At 44.8% G+C, this 22361-nt stretch overlaps 1 protein-coding gene across 11 annotated transcripts in view; it reads left to right on the plus strand.

The window, feature by feature from the left end:
- PLEKHA5 (pleckstrin homology domain containing A5) overlaps positions 1–22361 on the plus strand; it is a 241995-nt gene that overhangs the window by 16375 nt on the left and 203259 nt on the right. The window contains exon 4 of one of the 11 annotated variants that reach the window (XM_075897789.1): positions 20072–22045. The exons of 9 other annotated variants lie outside the window; for them this stretch is intronic. In XM_075897789.1, coding sequence (XP_075753904.1) covers positions 20072–20255 — 184 coding nt within the window. In that variant the 3' untranslated portion in view covers positions 20256–22045. Of the gene's footprint in view, positions 1–721; positions 1386–20071; positions 22046–22361 lie in introns of those variants that run through there. One more of the 11 variants, XM_075897801.1, reaches the window with a different exon arrangement.

Raw genomic sequence — 22361 nt, forward strand, 5'->3', positions numbered from 1 at the left:
GGGAGGAGGATGCCTGCAGAGCCCACAGCTCATGGGGCCAGAGCCTGCAGGGCTGCTACAGCCAGGGGGCCAAGGGTAGTGAATGCCAAAGCAGCTAGCATCCACCCCTACACCTTCCCTGATCTGGGAAACTCCCTTGTCCGAGACAAGTCAGATCTGAAGGGAGCCAGACCAGGGAGGTCCAACCTCTATTTCAAATGTTTGCTTCTGGCAGACATCAACTTGGCCAAAGTATTGTATTCAAGTTGAAGAGAAATACTTGACTGACAATGGGCCTTGGGAGGTGCTAATCCACATCTGATGAGCCTCCCTGTGAGCATTCAGACTAGCATGAGTACAACTGCTTCTGCCTGCAAAGAACTGAGTCATGCATGAACAGCTGACTTGTCCATGTGACTCCAAACACCATCTTGGAACTTACTTTTCCAGTGTAAAAACAATGGGAAACCCTCCATATGGCAGAGGATTCAGAAGGCCAGGAAAACCCCTCAATTTTGTCTTCAATAGTGCATCTCATCTGTAGTGGAACTTTGCTACAAACTGAAGGGCTAAACAAAGAAACTGAGTGACCCATCCAAATTGTAGGTGACTTCAGTTAAGCCAGCCATTTATTCCACCACTGCTATAAGCCTGAACCCTTGCAATTGTTGAATGTGTTTGAGTCCTAGAACAATTTTAACTCTCCCCCTTTTTTTCTTTCCTTTTATGAATAAACCTTTAGATTCTAAAGGATTGGCACAGCATAATTTTTGAGTAAGATGTAAGTTATACATTGACTTGGACATGTGGCTGATCCTTTGAGAGCAGAAGATCCCCCCTTCCTTTGATGAGAGTGGTTTTCACAGCCTCTCATCTGTATCAGAAGTGTTACTGGTGGTGTTACAGGAGAACTGAAGTGTCTGAGGGAATTGCTTCATGACTCCCCTAACTTTACCTTCTACTTCTACTTTACCATATTGGTTAGGTAAAGTTCTCTTTTTGACTAGTGTGCTGTGCTTTATAGAAGAGGAGCCTTAGTCCTCAGCTGTAAGCAGCCCAGCTTTTAAGCAATTTGTCTTGAATTGGTACTCTCAGAAGCATCCCCTCTCCCCTATCCCCAATAAATCCTGTTACACAAGGGACTACTTGAGTTTGGATGGAACACTTTTATTCCTGGAGGATGGCGATTTAATACAACCTAAAGACATCTTGTCTGTAGGGGTTTATGCTAGCATTTGTTTAGGTTATATATATTCTAAATTTGTATTCTTTAAATTATATGTTGTATCTTGTTACTAAAATATTCCAAAGAAAAGGCTGCTTGACTCACTACGACTCAAAAATAAAATTCATAAAATGTATGTTAATCTTGATTTGTAAAGAACTAATGTACAAAAATTAAAATGAGGCTGCTAACAAATTATATTTTATTTCCAACATTGGAAACTATACTGTAGAGTTTGCTTTTTTGCATTTTATTCACTTGAAAAATAGACTGAATGATTTAACATTCCAGTTTTCCTGCATTTAAAGAGATACTGGTTGGGTTAAAATTACACTAGTTGGGTTCACAACATCATCATATATATATATATATAGTAGTCCAATGTCTGAGAGTCTGTAACGCCGAAATGCTGGCTGTTCCCTCGGGGGGGGGGGGGGGGAGCACTGTTGCCCGAAATGCTGGCTGTTCCCTCTGGGCAGCGCTGTTGCCTGAGTCATGTTCTTCGCCTCCCATCTTGGAGCTCGGCTGACTTCTGCGCCGCCTAGCCGGGCCACCACGGGGGAGCCCAAAAGGCCGCTTGCTCTGCTTGCTCCCCTGCAAAAGCCTGGCTGAGCGGCACAGAAGTCAGCCGAGTGCCACGGTGGGAGGCGAAGAGGGATGGGGTGGTGACGTACACGGCCAGGGCGGGGCCTGGACGAGCTTGCATCCCCGACGGAGACAGAGGAGAGCGGAGAGAGAGTGAGAGGCAGGAGGGGGAGAAGAGAAAGAGAGACGGAGAGATAGGCAGAAGGCGGAGGAGAGTTGAGGGGGAGGAAGTAGGAGGTGGTGAGAGAGAGAGACACACAGAGCGAGAGACTGGAGGCTCAGGAAAAAAGACCAACATGGAGGAGAGACCTGAAAATCCCGTCTTATGACGGGCTAATTGGCTAGTAGAACAATGTTTAAAAGGGGCTTGAAAAAATGTCTATGACCTACTCCTGCTGGCAAGCCTTCCCTGGGAGTCTGGTTGGAGTATTTAAGCTTTCAATTTTCTATTAAGCTAAACTTTCATTTTTAAAAGTAGCAAAGAACCTCACAGATTTTAATTGATGCAATACTTCCTTCCCCAAATCCATAGACATCTATTGTCTCTGTATTGTCACCACCTTCTCTCCGTCAACATACATGTACCTAGGAAGCTTCCAGAGAGGCATGAGGCTAGAGAAAAGGAAAAAGTGGTCCCAATAGAACTGACTGAAGAACTAGGGGGAAAGATGACAATACTGGTTAAGCTCCAACGAGGGTTTTCTTCTAGCATTTCCTCTTCTCAGTCTTCAGCAGAAATATGGGTGTGCAAATTAGGCCAGATTTATATTTTGCTAATGGAAAAATGAATGTGCGTCAGTATTCATAACAACTGCACTGGCCACCCACTCAAAGTTATGATCAGTATTTGCTTCACTGTTTATCATTCTTTCATGTGTAATATCAAAACAAAAGGGCATTTGAAAACAAAGCACTCACCCCCCTCATCATTACCAATTCAATAAAACAACTAAGACTTAGGTTGAGAATGAATTAGAATCTCACAAAAATGACTGTGCAATTTAAACTTGATTAAATGAGATTATTAATTGGCTAAGAGAATGCAGCCTTCAGTATCTTAAGCATCTTCTCAATTAATTCAATTTAATTTTAATCTCATATTGAGAAGCTTTAGTTAATTTAATATGTTATATAGAGATACATTTAGCTTTAGTAGTACATGTGATTCAACTGTATATAGCAATTTTACATACAGTAAAACTCTGATGGTCCGGCACTCCTGATGGTCCGGCACCATCAGGAACTCAGAAGTGCTCTGGGCAGCTGGACCTTGGGAGCTGCTCTGCCTCCAGCTTTCCCGATTCAGCTGCTGCTAAAACTGACCAGCAGCTGTATCGCGGATGCCTAGGGCAGAGCAGCTGGAGTGCTGCCGGGTTGGTCCCGTAGTGCTGCCCCTCGGGGCTGTGGGACCCAACCTGGCAGCACCCCAGCTGTCCCCGATTCAGCCGCTGCTGAAACTGACCAGCGGCTGACTCCAGGAAGTCTGAGGCAGAGCTGCTTTGCCCCAGCTTCCTGGAATCAGCCCCTGATCAGTTTCAGCAGCGGCTGACTTGAGTACACCTGGGACAGAGCAGCTGGGGTGCTGCCGGGTTGGTCTCGCAGCGCCATGGGTTGGCTCTACCAGACCAACCTGGCAGCACTCCAGCTGCTCTGTCCCAGGCATCTGGATTCAGCTGCTGTTGAAACTGACCAGCGGCTGACTCCAGGAAGCCTGGGGCAGAGCAACTCTGCCTCGGGCTTCCTGGAGTCAGCCGCTGGTCAGTATCAGCAGCGGCTGACTTGGGGACACCTGGGGCAGAGCAGCTGGGGCGCTGCTGGATTAGTCCAGTAGCGCTGAGGAGTGGCGCTGTGGGACCAACACGACAGCACGCCAGCTGCTCTGCCCCAGGCATCCCCAAGAGCAGCTGGGGTGCTGCCGGGTTGGTCCAGTAGTGCCAAGGGTCGATGCTACCGGACCAACCCGGCAGCACTCCAGCTGTTCTGCTGCAGGCATCCCCGATTCAGCCGCTGCTGAAACTGACCAGCAGCGGCTGAATCAGGGACGCCTGGGGCAGAGGCGGACTATCGGAAGGGGAGACTGAGGGGTCTGGGGTGGCATCCACCCCACCCCATCCCAGACCCCTCATAGCTCCCCCTTTCGATAGTCCGGCAAATCTGATAATCCAGCACCCCCTGGGTCCTAAAGGTGCCGGATTATCGCAAGTTTACTGTACTAAGAAATAACAGCAGATATTCAGTTTAATTTTCTTCGCAATTTTCAAGGTCATCCTTACTATGAATAAAACATTTTATGAGATTGTGGAATTTACAACTTAAACACAGAAGGACTCAATGGCTTTGCAGATTGGAAGTCAATTTGCACACCCAGTAAAGGTACATAAAGCACAATTATTTTCTTGATTTTCATGTTTTGTTCTCCATCCCTTCTAGAGAGATAAGCAAGAAATATCCTTAAAGTATGTTTGAGTATTAGTTCTAATTAACATAACTAATTGTCCCAAATGCAGACAGTTTGGATTTAAAGACAAAGTGAAATGGGGACAGGCAGAAATACAAAAGTAAGCTCTATAAGTTATAAACTAATACCTCTTTTTTTAATTGTAAAGCTTCTCTGTCAAACCATATAGCTCTGTCTTCTTCCATTTCCACTTACCCAGAAAGAGTGACTGCTAACTCACAGCTTGCCTTATCTTTTATCTTCTATATAGACCAGCTTTTACCATTCTTAGTATTTAGGTTTTTTATTTGTAAAATCCTTAAAGTACAAGTTGAAACATGACTACTACAACTTGTGTTTAAGATCTTTTATACTACTCCTGTGGTTCCTCAACTGGTGGTCCACAGGAACATTGTTCAAAGTCACACGGCATGAACAGGCACCGCCGTTAGCCTGTTTTATGCCGTGTTCACACGCACGCAGGGGACAGAGCGCCAGTGGGGACAAAGTTCGGGGAGTGGGGACGGAGTTTGGGGAGTGGGGTGCCAGTGGAGGTGGAGAGTCCCCTGCGTCTCCCTCCCCCCAGGGAAACCAGCCCATGCCTGCCCCGGGGCCGACCCCCCCCACCCGCACAGGGAAACCCCATGCGCGTGTCTGCCCCGGGGCCAACCGCCTCCCTCCCCCCCCCCGTGCAGGGAAGCCCCGCGCATGCCTGCCCAGGGGGCCGACCCCTCCTCCCCCAGCGCAGGGAAGCCTCGTGCATGCTTCTCCCGGCGCCAACCCCCTCACGCTCAGCCCAGGGAGGCTGCACCTAGCTCCAGCTGTGCTGGAGCAAGCTTCCTGGGCTGAGTGCAGGACAGCCAGCGGGTGGGAACAGAAGCGGCTGCCCGGCCAGTTGGAGGAGGCTGCCCCGCGCTCCAGCTGATTGGCGGCTTCCCTTGTGCACCAACCCACGTGGAGCGTGGTGCACCCTGGCTGAGCGCCATGGCCAGCTGGCTGGGCAGCCGCTTCTGTTCCCGCCCACCGGCTGTCCTACGCTCAGCTGGGGAAGCTTGCTCCAGCATAGCTAGAGCTAGGTGCAGCCTCCCTGGGCTGCCCGGCCAGCTGGCCATGGCGCTCAGCCAGGGTGCACCACGCTCCACGAGGGCTGGTGCACAGGGGAAGCTGCCTGGCCAGCTGGCTGTGGGTTCAGCCCAGAGGAGGCTGCCCTGCATTCTAACTGATTGCCGGCTTCCCTTTTGCATCAGCCTACGTGCAGTGTGGTGCACCCTGGCTGGATGGCCGCCATGGCCAGCTGGCTGGGCAGCCCAAGGAGGCTGCACCTAGCTCCAGCTGTGCTGGAGCAAGCTTCCCTAGCTGATTGCAGGACAGCTGGTGGGCGGGAACAGAAGTGGCTGCCCAGCCAGCTGGCCATGGCGCTCAGCCAGGGTGCACCATGCTCCACGTGAGCTGGTGCACAAGGGAAGCCGCCGATCAGCCTGAGCGTGGGGCAGCCTCCTCCGGGCTGAACCCACAGCCAGCTGGCTGGGGTTTTTTCAGCCCTCCCAACCTCCCACCATTCCTCGCAGCTACTCACCACTGGTGTTGCTCGGTGAGTAGCTGCTCCTCAAATGAGGAAATCTAATGTAAAGGAACTACGCATGCGCGCAGTTCAGAGCTGGCTCAAGAGCTACTCTTAGAGCCTCTGAGAGCGACCGGTAGATCGTGATGGTGACCACGGACGTAGGTCATAACCGCATTGTGTTGCCAGTAACTTCCGTCTGAGGCTCTGAATGTCAGTGTAACTGCCGCCGTCGTGCTGAGCGGTTACGGTGTCGTTCGTCCTGTGGTACATGTGCTGTTTTACAGGAGTGGTATAGTTTGTTTATAATGGCAATGACAGGAAGAAATGTCAAGCACAAGTATTCAGAGGACTACATGAAATTCGGCTTCACTTGTCAAGAAAAAGAAGGCGTGGATTTGCCACAATGTGTTATTTGTTTCAAAGTCTTGGGGAATGACTCAATGAAGCTAGCTAAGCTGAAACTCCATCTCGAAAAATGTCACCCTAACTTGTTGCAAAAGGATGAAGATTATTTTGAGCGGTGGTTATCAGGTCTGAAATGGCAGCGCCTCGCCTCAACTCAACAAGTGCATTCTACAATAAGACAAGCAATGCAAATATTTAATTGGAATTATTTCAGGAAAGTCAAAACAAACTCTTCAACAAAATTTACATTTCCGTGCAAACTTTGCAAAATACTCAATCATAGAATCATAGAATAATAGGACTGGAAGGGACCTCAAGAGGTCATCGAGTCCAGCCCCCCGCCCTCAAGGCAGGACCAAGCTCCACCTACACCATCCCTGACAGATGTCTATCTAACCTGTTCTTAAATATCTCCAGAGAGGGAGATTCCACCACCTCCCTTGGCAATTTATTCCAATATTTGACCACCCTGACAGTTAGGAATTTTTTCCTAATGTCCAATCTAAACCTCCCCTGCTGCACTTTAAGCCCATTACTCCTTGTCCTGTCCTCAGAAACCAAGAGGAACAAATTTTCTCCTTCCTCCTTGTGACACCCTTTTAGATATTTGAAAACCGCTATCATGTCCCCCCTTAATCTTCTTTTTTCCAAACTAAACAAGCCCAGTTCATGAAGCCTGGCTTCATAGGTCATGTTCTCTAGACCTTTAATCATTCTTGTCGCTCTTCTCTGTACCCTTTCCAATTTCTCCACATCTTTCTTGAAATGTGGCGCCCAGAACTGGACACAGTACTCCAGCTGAGGCCTAACTAGTGCAGAGTAGAGCGGCAGAATGACTTCACGAGTTTTGCTTACAACACACCTGTTGATACAACCTAGAATCATATTTGCTTTTTTGGCAACAGCATCACACTGTTGACTCATATTCAACTTGTGGTCCACTATGACCCCTAGATCCCTTTCCGCCATGCTCCTTCCTAGACAGTCGCTTCCCATCTTGTATGTATGGAACTGATTGTTCCTTCCTAAGTGGAGCACTTTGCATTTCTCTTTATTAAACCTCATCCTGTTTACCTCTGACCATTTCTCTAACTTGCTAAGGTCATTTTGAATTATGTCCCTATCCTCCAAAGAAGTCGCAACCCCACCCAGTTTGGTATCATCCGCAAACTTAATAAGCGTACTCTCTATCCCAATATCTACATCATTGATGAAGATATTGAACAGTACGGGTCCCAAAACAGACCCTTGAGGAACTCCACTTGTTATCCCTTTCCAGCAGGATTTAGAACCGTTAACAACAACTCTCTGACTACGGTTATCCAGCCAATTATGCACCCACCTTATCGTGGCCCTATCTAAGTTATATTTGCCTAGTTTATCAATAAGAATATCATGCGAGACCGTATCAAATGCCTTTCTAAAGTCTAGGTATATGACATCCACCGCTTCTCCCTTATCCACAAGGCTCGTTATCCTATCAAAGAAAGCTATCAGATTAGTTTGGCATGACTTGTTCTTCACAAACCCATGCTGGCTATTCCCTATCACTTTATTACCTTCCAAGTGTTTGCATAGGATTTCCTTAATTACCTGCTCCATTATCTTCCCTGGGACAGACGTTAAACTGACCGGTCTATAGTTTCCTGGGTTGTTCTTATTCCCCTTTTTATAGATGGGCACAATATTTGCCCTTTTCCAGTCTTCTGGAATCTCCCCTGTCTGCCATGATTTTTCAAAGATCATAGCTAAAGGCTCAGATACCTCCTCTATCAGCTCCTTGAGTATCCTGGGATGCATTTCATCAGGACCTGGTGACTTGCTGACATCTAACTTTCCTAAGTGACTTTTAACTTGTTCTTTGTGAATCCTATCTTCTAAACCTACCCTCTCTCTGCTTGTATTCACTACGTTAGGCACACCTCCAGACTTCTCGGTGAAGACCGAAACAAAGAAGTCATTGAGCATCTCTGCCATTTCCAAGTTCCCTGTTACTGCTTCTCCCTCCTCGCTAAGCAGTGGGCCTACCCTGTCCTTGGTCTTCCTCTTGCTTTTAATGTATTTATAAAAAGTCTTCTTGTTTCCCTTTATGCCTGTAGCTAGTTTGATCTCATTTTGTGCCTTTGCCTTTCTAATCTTGCCCCTGCATTCCCGTGTTGCTTGCCTATATTCATCCTTTGTTAGTTGTCCTAGTTTCCATTTTTTATATGACTCCTTTTTTATTTTGAGATCGTGCAAGATCTCCTTGTTAAGCCAAGCTGGTCTTTTGCCATATTTTCTATCTTTCCTACACAGCGGAATTGTTTGCTTTTGGGCCCTTAACAACGTCCCTTTGAAATACTTCCAACTCTCCTCAGTTGTTTTTCCCTTCAATCTTGCTTCCCATGGGACCTTACCTACAAGTTCTCTGAGCTTATCAAAATCTGCCTTCCTGAAATCCATTACCTCAATTGTGCTGGTCTCCCTTCTACCTTTCCTTAAGATCATGAACTCTATTATTTCGTGATCACTGTCCCCTATACTGTCTTCCACTTTCAAGTTCTCAACTAGTTCCTCCCTATTTGTTAAAACCAAATCCAGAACAGCTTCTCCTCTGGTAGCTTTTTCAACCTTCTGAAACAGAAAGTTGTCTCCAATGCAGTCCAGAAACTTATTGGATAGCCTGTGCCTCGCTGTGTTAGTTTCCCAACAAATGTCTGGATAGTTGAAGTCCCCCATCACCACCAAATCTTGGGCTTTGGATAGTTTTGTTAATTGTTTAAAAAAGGCCTCATCCACCTCTTCCACCTGGCTAGGTGGCCTGTAGTAGACTCCTAGCATGATATCACCCTCGTTTTTTACCCCTTTTAGCTTAACCCAGAGACTCTCTACACAGCTATCTCCTACATTCATCTCCACTTCAGTCCAATGTGTTTGAGAACCAGCAAATGAAATTGATCAGAAATAGATGAATGCTGTATTGTGTTCTGTTTGGACAATAATACCAAACAGTGAACAAATAGCTTAAAAGTGCAATAGACCTGACATTTTCTGTTTTCATAGTATCTAGCATTGTGAGTATTACAGATAAAATGATTTATGTCCTGTTAGTCCTCTGGTACCTGTGAATCCTTTCATTGCCATCTGTGGCTTAGTGCTGTGCTGGAAGAAAATATATTAAGTGTGTTGAACTGTCTTCTGTGAACGTTGTTGTGTATCTTTTCCATCATCCCCAAAATTATATAGAATTGGTTGGTATAGTTTTATACCCCATAATTTAATCACTGTTTAAAATTGGAACAAAAACTAATCTTTCACACGCTGTAGGAAAAAATTTAGTGAACGTTTCCAGAAGATGTACTTGAGTCCCATATCTTGGAAAACATACTGAGCAGTACACTAAAGAGTTTCCAGTTGCTTTGTTGGCAGTAATAAAAATTAAAAAAAAAAGTGAGATGTAATGTTGAGATGTATTTCAGGTGAGGGCTAGACTTGTCTAACTAGAAATACAGGCTTTCAAATGCCTTTGAGCATTCCCATTGAACTTGGACAACAGAAAGTCATCCTGGATCCACCAGCTAATTTAAAAAACTGTGCTTTCTATCTCCTTTAGAATCCCTAGGTAGGGTCCTTTTTTGTTGCTGCAAAAAAATTCATGATGATGAGCTCACAAGTTACAATTGCAGCTGGAAAAAGTCCTCTTGTGATTCTATAGCCTGTGAACAGGAAAGGAGGTAGAAGAATTCTGTTGAACCAAGCAGTGGCTTCCTGTGAGTTTTCAGGTGGGGTTTAAGTTTAACCTGTGAAGCCCTAAGTGGCTTGATCTTCAACTGGGAGAGAACTGCTGTTGCTGTCAGTGAGTCAGTTGGCTGAGGGAGCTTGAGCCTTTTGGTTTAAACAAGAGGGAGTTAGGGGAGGGTGGTGTGTACTCAAAGGGGATGTGAAAGGTTAACTGATGTTGCTTACTGGTTCCAGTTAATCCAGTCATCCGGAGCCGCCTCTGTCTGTGGCGGGCCCAAGTGCCACACAGGCAGGGGATGCTCCAGCCTGCTGCAGTGGGGCCATTCTAGCACAGCCACAATGGATGGGGGGAGGGCGCTCCCTGCCTGCACCCCCTTTAATTGGTTAAGTTGGTACTCTGAGGGATCCTTTGCTCTGTAATTTAGTTCCTCCCTTCCTTTGTTGTTCAGTAGACCTAGGATTTTTTAAAATTATTAGGGGAGGTTGCAAAGCACATACATGTACCTAAGCTTTTTAATGATTGGTCAGAGCATTGTCACTTTGGACAAGTATCTTAATTCATGTTATTTTTTGTACATGGGAGATCATTGTACAACTTCCGTGTTCTTATTATGGGCTTTATTTTGTTACTCTAATGAAAATACTTAGAGAAGTTGACAATAGGCCCTTTAATGGAGTCCAGACAATCCAGAATTAGGGCTTTCATTTAATGTTATTATATGCAGTGTTGTAGCTGTGTTAGTCCTAGGATATTTGAGACAGAGTGGGTGAGGTAATAACTTATATTGGGCCAACTTCTGTTGATGAGAGATGAACTTTTGTGCTTATACAGAGCTCTTCTTCAGGTCTGGGCAATGTACTCAATGTGTCACAGCTAGATAAAATGTGGAATAGTTTGTGTAGGTTAAGTCATGAGCTCAACCTTCCAGCCTGCTGTACCACTTTCAGGAGTCTGATTTCAATTTTGACACACCAAATTATACCTCACTTAAACTACTTGCTCAGAAAATCAGACATAAAAATACAAGTGTCACCACACGTTATTAATGAAAAATTGCTTGCTTGCTCATTTTACCATATAATTATAAAATAAATAAATTTGAATATAAACATTCTACTTAAATTTCAGTGTGCCGTATATAGAACAGTATAAACAAGTCATTGTGTGAAATTTTAGTCTGTACTGACTTCAGTAATGCTTTTTATGTACCCTGTTGTAAAGCTAGGCAAATATCTGTGACTTGATATACCCTCTGGAACACCTTTGTGCACCCCTGAGAGTACATATACGCCTGGTTGAGTACACTAGTATAAAAAATTAACATACATTTTAAGAGACTGTTCCAGTGGAAGTGGTCTGTTAATACCATTCCAATCATAGCGGGGAAAGGAGAATAGAGTTTGGAGAATAGAGAAAAAAGCTTTGGCATGGGTAGAAAAGATAAGTGGTTATAGACTGTTGCAATAAATTGTAAATTCAGTGTATTCAGTCCATGATTTTTAGTATCTAGTAAAATTATGAATGTGGGCTTCCAGGCTCCCCTTGTGAGTTTGTTGTCATTGGACTTTAACCTCAGAGAAAAAATGCACAGTACCTAAAATCTTAAGCCCTGCTCCTCAGTTTCTAGATAGATATTTTCTTTGCGTAGGTCTAGATATCAAACTCCTGTTGTGATGTGGGTCCGTGATTAATCGGTCAGTTTTACCCAAGATGGTATGTGGAAGACCCATATTGTGAATGGTGTTTAAGAAAATGCCATTTAGCTTAGATAGATATGTGGTCTGAAAGATTTACAGCGCATGTGAGCCAGTAAAGAAGTGAGGGTTTCTATGCAGCCAGTTAATGCTTATCTGGGTACTTTGAGGGAATATGCCAGGGCCGTTGTCTCCGGTGAATGCTTCACTGTTAATATTTCTAGTCCAAACATTTGTACCCTATGCAATCAAGATTGAACTCATTGTTTCCTATGTGTTGTCTGATTTAAAAAAAAACCCATGATATAACTTATGAGAAGGTTTACTGTGAATGCAATACAGTAGTCATCAGCTGGTTTAACCAAAATTTTTGTTTCATGGTAAGGACTGAAAGAGAAAGGTGGGATAAAAATGGTGAGAGAGTTGTGGCTGTGGAAGGGGCAGAAAAATTAGGTTGAGTCATATGCAAGCCTTGAATTGGTGGTTTGAAAACATATATTTTTAAGCTCATTTTAAGTGTCAGAATCCTGTGAGGTGAGGAGAAATGGGTTGTAAAAAGAGATGAAGAGCTTGTATGTTTCAACAAATGTTGGTTTAGCAGAGTAAAGGTTAATGGGGCCTTTTGGACCATTGTTGAAAGAGGGCAGAACTTTTAGCTCTGCATTTCCAATAGGGATGTCAATGTGTAGTCGACTGTACGATTAACCAACTATATGCATTTCTCCCTACATGCCTGTCAGAGGGAAATGGGGGGAGAAGCAGGAGCCGGTCCCCCCTCAGCACCAGCTCTGCAGTGCTGTCTCCCTCAGGCGGGGAGGAGAGGGAGGGTCCGAGTTCATAGACTTTAAGGTCAGAAGGGACCATTATGATCATCTAGTCTGACCCCCTGCACAGTGCAGGCCACAGAATCTCACCCACCCCTCTAAGAATAATCCTCTCACCTATGTCTCAGATATTGAAGCCTTCAAATACTTTGAAGGCCCCAAGATGCAGAGAATCCTCCAGCTGTGATCTGTGCCCCATGCTACAGAGGAAGGCGAAAAACCTCCAGGGTCTCTGCCTATCTACCCTGGAGGAAAATTCCTTCCCGACCCCAAATATGGCAATCAGCTAAACCCTAAGCATGTGGGCAAGACTCACCAGCCAGACACCCAGAAAGTTCTCTATAGTAACTCCTATCATCCCTCCATTGACCTATTTCCCACTGATAATGAATGGTCAATTAGTTACCAAGATCATGTTCTCAAACCATCCCCTTCTCATAGAATCATAGAACTGGAAGAGACATCAGAAGGTCATCAAGTCCAGCCCCCTGCTCTAGGCAGGACCAATCCCATCTAAATCAACCCGTCCAGGGCTTTGTCAAGCTGGGACTTAAACACCTCTAGGGATGGAGACACCACTACTTCCCTAGGTAACACATTCCAGTGCTTCACTATCCTCCTAGTGAAATAGTTTTTCCTAATATCCAACCTGGACCTCTCCCACAATAACTTGAGACCATTGCTCCTTGTTCTGCCATCTGTCACTACTGAGAACAGCCTCTCTCCATCCTCTTTGGAACCTCCCTTCAGGAAGTTGAATGCTGCTATCATATCCCCCTCACTCTTCGCTTCTCCAGACTAAACAGACCCAACTCCCTCAGCCTCTCCTCATAGGGCATATGCTCCAGCCCCCTAATCTTTTTGGTTGCCCTCCGCTGAACCCTCTCCAGTGCATCCACATCCTTTTTGTAGTGGGGGGCCCAGAACTGGACACAATACTCCAGATGTGGCCTCACCAGTGCCGAATAAAGGGGAATAATGACATCTCTGGATCTGCTGACAATGCTCCTCTTAATGCAACCTAATATGCCATTAGCCTTCTTGGCTACAAGGGCACACTGTTGACTCATATCCAGCTTCTCATCCACTGTAACCCCCAGGTCCTTTTCTGAAGAACTACTACTTAGCTGGTTGGTCCCCAGCTTGTAACTATGCTTGGGATTCTTCCGTCCCAAGTGCAGGACTCTACACTTGTCCTTGTTGAACCTCATCAGATTTCTTGTGGCCCAATCCTCCAATTTGTCTAAGTCACTCTGGACCCTATCTCTGCCCTCCAGTGTATCTACCTCTCCCCCTAGCTTAGTGTCACCTGCAAACTTGCTGAGGGTGCAATCCATCCCCTCATCCAGGTCATTAATAAAGATATTGAACAAAACCAGTCCTAGAACCGAACCTTGGAGCACTCCGCTAGAAACCGACTGCCATCCTGACATCGAGCCGTTGATCACTACCCGCTGGGCCCGGCCTTCTAGCCATCTTTCTATCCATCTTACCGTCCATTTATCCAATCCACATTCCCTTAACTTGCTGGCAAGAATATTGTGGGAGACCGTATTAAAAGCCTTGCTAAAGTCAAGGTATATAACATCCACTGACTTTCCCATGTCCACTGAGCCAGTTACCTCATCATAGAAGCTAATCAGATTGGTCAGGCACGACTTGCCTTTTGTGAATCCATGCTGACTATTCCTAATCACTTTCCTCTCATCCAAGTGTCTCAAAATGTATTCCTTAAGGATCTCTTCCATGATTTTTCCAGGAACCGAGGTAAGACTCACTGGCCTATAGTTCCCTGGATCGTCCTTCTTCCCTTTTTTGAAGATGGGCACTACATTTGCCTTTTTCCAATCATCCGGGATTTCTCCCGATCTCCGCGACTTTTCAAAGATAATGGCCAAAGGCTCCTCAATGACAGTTGCCAACTCCCTCAGTACCCTCGGATGCATTAAGTCCGGACCCATGGTTTTGTGTACGTTTAGCTTTTCTAAGTAGTTCCTAACATGTTCTTTACCAATCACGGGCTGTCCATCTTCATCCCATCTTGCATCACTTAGTGCAGAAGTTCAGGAGCCGACCTTGTCTGTGAATACAGAGGCAAAGAATGCATTGAGTACTTCAGCTTTCCCTACATCATCTGTCACTAGGTTACCTCCTTCATCTATTAGGGGCTGCACACCCTCTCTGATCAGCTTCTTCTTGTTAACATGCCTGTAGAAACCTTTCTTGTTATCCTTTACATCCTTAGCTAGTTGCAATTCCCTTTGCGCTTTCACCTCCTTGATAACCCCCCGGCATTCTCGAGCTATACATTTAAACTCCTCCCTGGTTATTTGTCCAAGTTTCCACTTTTTGTAAGCTTCCTTTTTGTGCTTAAATTCACCAAGGATTTCCCCAGTAAGCCAATCCGATCTCCTACCATGTTTGCCTCTCTTGCTACGCGTCGGGATGGTTTCTTTCTGTGCCTTCAATAAGGCTTCTTTGAAATACTGCCAGCTGTCCTGGACTCCTTTCCCCTTCATGTTAGCATCCCATGGGATTCTGCCCATCAGATCTCGGAGGGAGTCAAAATCTGCTTTTCTGAAGTCCAAGGTGTGTAGTCTACTACTCTTTTTTTCCTTTGGTCAGGATCCTGAAATCTACCATCTCATCATCACTGCTTCCCAGGTTGTCACCCACCTCTACTTCCCCTATTAGTTCCTCCCTGTTTTTGAGCAAAAGGTCAAGCTGCGCACGGCCCCTGGTTGGATCCTTCAGCACTTGTGTCAAGAAGTTATCCCCAACATTCTCCAAAAACTTCCTGGATTGCCTGTGTACTGCCGTATTGGTTTCCCAACAAATGTCAGGGTGATTAAAGTCCCCCATGAGAACCAGGGCCTGCGATCTGGCAGCTTCGCTCAGTTGTCCAAAGAAAACCTCATCTACCTGATTCGGTGGCCTGTAGCAGACACCAACCACAACATCACTGCTGTTGTTTGCTCCTTTAAACTTAACCCATAGACTCTCAACAGGTTTTTCTCCCTCTTTATACTGGAGTTCAGAGCAATCATAGTGCTCTCTTACATATAGCGCAACTCCTCCTCCTTTTCTCCCCTGCCTGTTCTTCCTGAACAGTCTATACCCTTCCATGACAGCGCTCCAGTCATGCGAGTCATCCCACCAAGTCTCTGTTATCCCAGTTAAGTTATATTTCTTGGACTGGGACAGGGCCTCCAGTTCTTCCTGTTTGTTGCCCAGGCTTCTCGCATTAGTGTACAAACACTTCAGGTAACCAGTTGATTGCCCTCTCTTCTCCATTCGAGAGGCTGGTCCCCAGTAGCAGCAGCCCCTGTCTGCAGGGCATCAGAGCTCCATGGCCAGCCTGGACCACTGCGGCCAGAGGCTGCTTGGTGGCAGCCTCCTTGTCCCCTCAATTTCTCCCCCCGCTCCACCCCCCCCCCCAGCATCCTCTGTCCATAGAGAGCTCAGACCCCCATGGACAGGAGCTGCCGCCACCCCACACTGCTGCCTCTGTATCAGAGGAAGCAGCCGGGGTTGACAGGTGCCTCCCTGGGCGTGGGGCCAGAGCGCACTGGCTGCTGGCCCTGCCCTTGGAGACCATCGAATAGTTGTTTAACCAATAAGAATTCTTGCCTGATTAATTCTTCAGTTACCTGATATCTAACATCCCTAACTTCCAAGCTTTGGGAAGTTTGTTTTGCTCAGTGCACTGTTCTTCAAGAAGACATATAACCAAGCAACCTGGACTCTATGGTAACTTTTTTTTTGCCATTTAATAGCTTTATTATGATGAGCCATTAGCATAGACTCAATTTACACTTTCATTTTGCCCTGATTTCAAAGAAGGGTAAATTGCAGTGGAACACATCATGCTTCATTTGAGTAAGTTTTATCTGTAAGGGTTTTGTACCAGTCTTATAGCAACTCCCAGCCACTAGAAACCCCGGGCAGATAGCCTCAGGTGCTATTCTATCAGTATTTTTGAATAGAGTTTGTTGTTCCACTATACTTTGGTTTTCTTACCTGCCTCAAATGATTTGTCCCTTCTTTATTGTTTCTTGTGTTTCAAAGTCTGAATCTGCTTTTCTGGGCACCTGCTACTTCATAAACAAGGTTTTCAGTTTTTGACAGAATTTTAATATCTACTACTTTACTGTTCTTTCCCTTTTGCATCTGTGCCTTTGGAACTCATCCCTCCTGTTTCACCGTTACTTATGTTTGCATCTATTGCTAGTAGCAAAGCTAGCATTAGATAGGACTACCCTGAGCTGGACAGCATGCCAAACTTTCCTAAGAGGGAATTGCAAATAGTATGCCAGTTCAGTATTGTTATGCCTGTGACAAACTCCTGCAGCCTAAAATGAACCCTGCAGTATGTTCTTCTGTTCAAATTTAGGACTGGCTCAACAGGCACTGTTAAATATTTCAAGTTCAGGATTATAGCTGTTTCTTACTAAACTCAGTTTAAGAAATTGAGAAATGTAATATACAAGAATGAATAGCTTATAAATAAGCAGGTTTGAATAAAAAGTTCTTGTATGATTTTTAGACTGGAAGTTCATTGTGGCAGAGACTGGGTCTATGGCTGTGGTGTGTAATGGCATCATCACAATATAAATGTGGAGTAACAGATAACTGGCATACCATCCTTTCTTTTTTTGGGGGGTGGGGATGAGGAATGTTGTTTTATTCATGCAAGTCATCATCTACTTACTATAAAAAGAGTATTTTCCTAGATCTCTGTGTTTTGTACAAATACCTTAAGGACCTCACTACCCGCATCTCAGACCTTTGCAGCCATTCTTCTGAAGATAATACAGGGTTAATTACTGTTGCTCTTTAACTGGCCAAGTGGTCCTGCATATGTAAATCAATCAGCCTACTTCAGTGCTTTTTCTGTTTTTGTGGAGAGATGAACTAGGATTGGGTAGTTGACCTTATTCTTCCACTAGATGGAATATACCCTGAAATTGGCTTAGTTCAAGGATATATTTTATTTGAACTTTAGTCTTGTTAAATGTGTAAGCCAGAGCACTCAGTTCTTCTTTAACCCTTATGATTGGTAACAGTATTATTTTTGCAGCTGAATCCATGTAACAGTAAATTTGTCCTGATTTTAAATGCTGTCTGTCCTCTAGAATGGTGATTGAACAAGTAGGGGAGAGGCTGAAGTGTTTTGTTCGGACCATTAATATGGTCACATTTTCCCCTTTTATCTCCAAAAGTGTAACATGATGTGATAATGCCAGTGGGAGAAGAGTGCATAAAATTATGACTTTAATAGCTAAATAGTTGTTGTGCTGTTTATTAAATTGAAAACATGCTGCTTTTGTAAAGCCAGAAGACTGGTAAATGCAGTATATGTGGTTCTAGGAGATAAGTATGAAACACTTTATTGGAAACATTGCAGATATACTTCAGATATCTCCCAGCATGTCTGTAGCTTTTTGCCTGAAGTTTTGTATGACAGGCTTCCATGATCTGAAGATGAAGAAATATGTGACTATCAAATGATGGGCTTCAATTTTCTTAATAGGTTGAAGTAGCAAAGTCCTCTATAATAGGCTATTGGGACTGGAAAGGTTGAGTGCTGAACTGGGACTAAAACAGATTTTAAATATTTGTGGAGTAAATCATTTAGTGAAATTCATCAGACATGGACTTAGATGGCAAAAGGTTCAAACGTGTGAGCTTATACATAATTATCTTTTAAGGCTGGAATGAACACTTTATAAAGTAGAAAGTTCAGTCTGATGCAAGGGACAAATTGATTCTATACAGGAAACCACCAACATACGGAGTAGAGATGTAAGCGACTTATCAGAGAGCCACTCATTCTCCTCCTCCCCCCATTGCTGTCTGTCAGCCTTTTACCAAAAGGTTATATGGTGAGAAGGAGACAAGTTTTGGATTTTAAAAGCAGAAGCATAGTGGGAATCAGCTGTCCTGGCTTGCGTGGAGTCTCCCCTGCTGCATTGCTAGCCTTTTAAATGTTAAGAGCCTGCCGGTACAGGACCCGGATGAGGCTGCAAGATGGTTTCAGAAGGTTTACCATGCAGGGCCTACATTAGATTTACTAGGGCCCAGGGAAGAAAGCCTTAGCCATGCGGTGTGGTGCTGAATCCTGGATCCAATTCCTGACACTCTGGGGCTAAAGCTGAAGCCTGAGCAGCTTCGCTTCACAGGGCCTCCTATGGCATGAGACTCCAGGCAGTTGCCTGGCTTGCTACTCCTTGATGCCAGCCCTGTCTCCTAAATGCAGAAAAACAGTAGTTGTGCACAGGAGGGCTATAGAGCAATGATCTCTCTAATCTTTTCCATCCACATGAAGAATATAAATTGATATGCACCAATCTATGTGCAAATGTGTATCACCAATAGAAGAAGAAGAAAAAAAAACACCTAGCTGTGGGCACTGTGCTAATCAATGGGGCAGCATTTGAATCTCTCCTGAGTGGCTGCACAAAAACACAGCTTGTAGGGAACACTGCTATAGAGGGTTTTATATTATGGAGGCGGGGAGAGGAATGTAAGGGAGCTCAGAAAGAAAAGGGTGGGAAAGTGGGATGTAATAGTGTAGTTGATTAACTGATAAGCTAAAGCGTATAGGTTAATGCTATAGACTACATGCATTTCCCCCTCTCCCCTTGCCAATACATTTTTTAGCAGGTTGGCCAGCAGCCTGTAGCAATTTATGTATGGAGTCTGTCTTCAGCTGACACTCAGTTTAAACAGCAGCAGTTGATAATGAGCAGTCTAAGTTAGTAGCTTTAATCAGCTCATGGAGGCTGTTACAGGTATAAGGGACAAGTGTTGGAGAAATTATAATAATAGTTGTGTGGGAAAATGGGCAAACAGGCATCAAGGCTGATTTCACTGGTAGAACGTAGAGGGAAGGGTGGGCAATAATTTTTAATAGGGGGGGACTCCAAAATTTTGGCAAGTGGTCAAGAGCCACACTTCTATAGAGAGGGTGTGGGGTCTGGGATGTTTGGTGCAGTATAGGGATGTAATAGTGTAGACAATTGACTGCGTTGGGGACCACTGAAGTAGACAAAGGGAGACTGGCTGTGTTTCTGTGAGCTGGATGTTGCCCTGTGTAGCTAATCAGTATGGCCCAGGAGGTTGATGCACACAGAAATCTCAGTGGGAGTCTTGGATGTATTTGTTAATTTTCTGCCACAAGTTGTGTGGCAATACAGCTTTGTTCCTTCCTCCATTATAGGAAACTGTCCTGTACCATTCTGTCACTTGTGCAGAGACCTAAATAGCACATAGGTAGGCCACACACGAAGCAGGGCGAGAGCCACAAGCGTTCAGTAGTTGAGCCCTAGTTTCCCCTCCTTTACCATCAGCAGTAAGATATCTGCTAAAATGATACCCGCCTGCGGAAAAGTGGGCTAATTTTAGAATGCGTTCCAAAGCTGCACCATAAGCCCTACAAAGACTGTATATTCTTTTGTCTGTATGCACAACCCCTGACCCAACATGCACCGTGCTTAGAATGCTTGCAGAGATGTGTGACTAGCAAGGATTAGTGAGAAATTGATTGGTATGTTGCAAAAGGTGCTTGTAAGTGAAATGTTTCAGTGCTGAGCCAGAATTTAACAATCTCTCTCTTTTTGCATTGTACTTTGCAGCGGAGACCTTGAGGTCCAATGCCTGCACCCCAGCAGAATGGCTCCCGCATATAAGAAAGAGGCAAGGGACAGAGAGAGCTTAGATCCGGTGCTCCTCCAAGTTGCTGAGAGGAGTGCTGGGAAATGGAAGGGTAGGACAGAAAGGAGAACCAGGCATTTACTCATGATGCCACTGACTGCATGATAAAGGTCATGGAGGTGCAGACAAAGAGATGCTCAAGTCTTTTAATCAAGCTGTAGAGCAGACATATCAAACTCGAAGCCTATGGAGGGCCACACAAACGAAAACAGATAGCTTTCAGGGCCACCTAGGGTTCCCAGATGGTTTGGCCAAAAAAGAAAAAATTTGTTGTCGCGCGCAAAAAAAAACCAAAAAAAAACTCTCAGCATTTTAGGTGCCAGGCAGAAGGCACCAATACTGGGCACCTGGCAACTCTAGGGCCAACAAATAAAATGTAGCTTCAGGGGGTAGCTGAGTTAGTCTATTATAGAAAAAAACAACAAATGGTCTGGTAGCACTTGATAGACTAACAAAACGTAGATGGTATCATGAGCTTTCGTGAGCATAGCCCCCTTCTTCAGATGACCAGAGTTACAAGTTTGGGATATGAACACTCAAAATAAATAGGAGAGGGGAAGGGAGAGGGGAGAACAAGGAAGCGGGGTGGGAGACAGAGCGTCAGTAAGTATCTGGAGAATGGGTACTTAAACCTAAGCAGATAAAAATCAAAGTCAATAGATTCCCATGTCAGGAAGGATACTAATCAGAGAGCTGTTAGCACCTTCAATGGTTGATAAATTGGTAATGTCCTAACCAACCAAAGAAAATGTACTTTGTCAAAAAGTTGTAGTTATTTATTTCATAGATTGTTTTAGGTATATTTTATAATATTAGTCATTTGATGTGTAAAATTATTTGCTTATATTAAATAATTTTAAAATTAATTTTACATAATTTTTAATTTAAATAAATTTAAGGTACTTTTAAATTTTGTACACAATACATACTTGTTTTGTTGAAATAAAAACAAGTATAGACCATGGTTAATCAAATAGGATAGTCCTCTCTGAAAATTTCAGATACTTTGTAAGTTTGAGATTTTGCACGAAGATATGCAAAGTCGCAATTGCAAAAATTGACACATTTATTAATATAAAATTAATATACATTTTGTGATTTTTTTTAAATTATTTGGGAATAAATAAAAACAAAATATTAACAAAATAACCCCTTCCTCTCCCCCAGAGCCAGGCACTCCCATACCCCCATTCTAACCCAATTCCCCTCTGGTCCTCCAGAGCCAGACCCCCCAACCTAATGCCTCCTCCCTCCCACAGAGCCAGGCCCCCAACCTAATACCTGGGTTCCCAGGTTGATGTTGCTGCTTGAGATGCTGGGGCAGCGTGAGCACAGTGGCCGGATGTGAGTGCCTGCTGAAATGCCCAGCACAGAGCACCCAGCCGGCCGTGAGTGCCTGTGCAGAGCAGCCCAGCCAGCTATGAGCAGTTGCTGTGGCGCAGAGCGGCCCGGCTGACTCTGAGCAGGCACTCGGTCACATGCTCCAAGCGGCCAGCAGGCCGTACTTCATTCTTTTATAAAAATGTTCTGGTGGGCCACAAAACATGTTCATCAGGCTGCATGCGGCCCTCCAAATACCAGTTTGACATGCTTGCTGTAGAGGAACAGATCGTGGATCAACCTCGCATGCAGCACGTGCACAATTCTTTGTTCAGCAACTCCCCCCTCTATACCTACAGATTCCTTTTGACTTTCTGGTACTCCTCAGTTTCTCGTACACTGTACCCCTCTCACAAGTTTGCCAACGATAGTTGGACATACGCACAGTTGTGAGGTTTTACTTTTATCGAGACCCTCCCTTGCCAGGAAACATGTACTTTGGTGGGTTTCGCTGTACTTTACATCAGTACAACATTTTTATTTTATGTTCCACAAATGAATGCTATATAGCACTTTTTCTTCGAGTGATTGCTCATGTGCATTCCAGTTGTGTGTGTGCACGCGTTGTTGGAAGTTTTCCCTTCAGCGGTACCCTTAGGACCAGTGGGGAGCCCACTGGAGTGGTGCTGGTATATCGGCCCATATATATCCCTGCTGGCCCCCTCACCCACTCAGTTCCTTCTTACTGCCGTGATGGTCATTGAAACAACCCTCAGCACTTCTAAGTGATAGTTGTCTTCAGTATTGTTTTCTGTTTCTTCAGTTACCTTAAGTACCTGCAGTTAAGTTAAAGTCTCTTGTTGTTCTTTGTTGTTGTTTCCCGCTGCGGCA

The sequence above is a fragment of the Pelodiscus sinensis genome, chromosome 1 (assembly GCF_049634645.1).
Source record: "Pelodiscus sinensis isolate JC-2024 chromosome 1, ASM4963464v1, whole genome shotgun sequence".
NCBI lineage: Eukaryota > Metazoa > Chordata > Testudines > Trionychidae > Pelodiscus > Pelodiscus sinensis.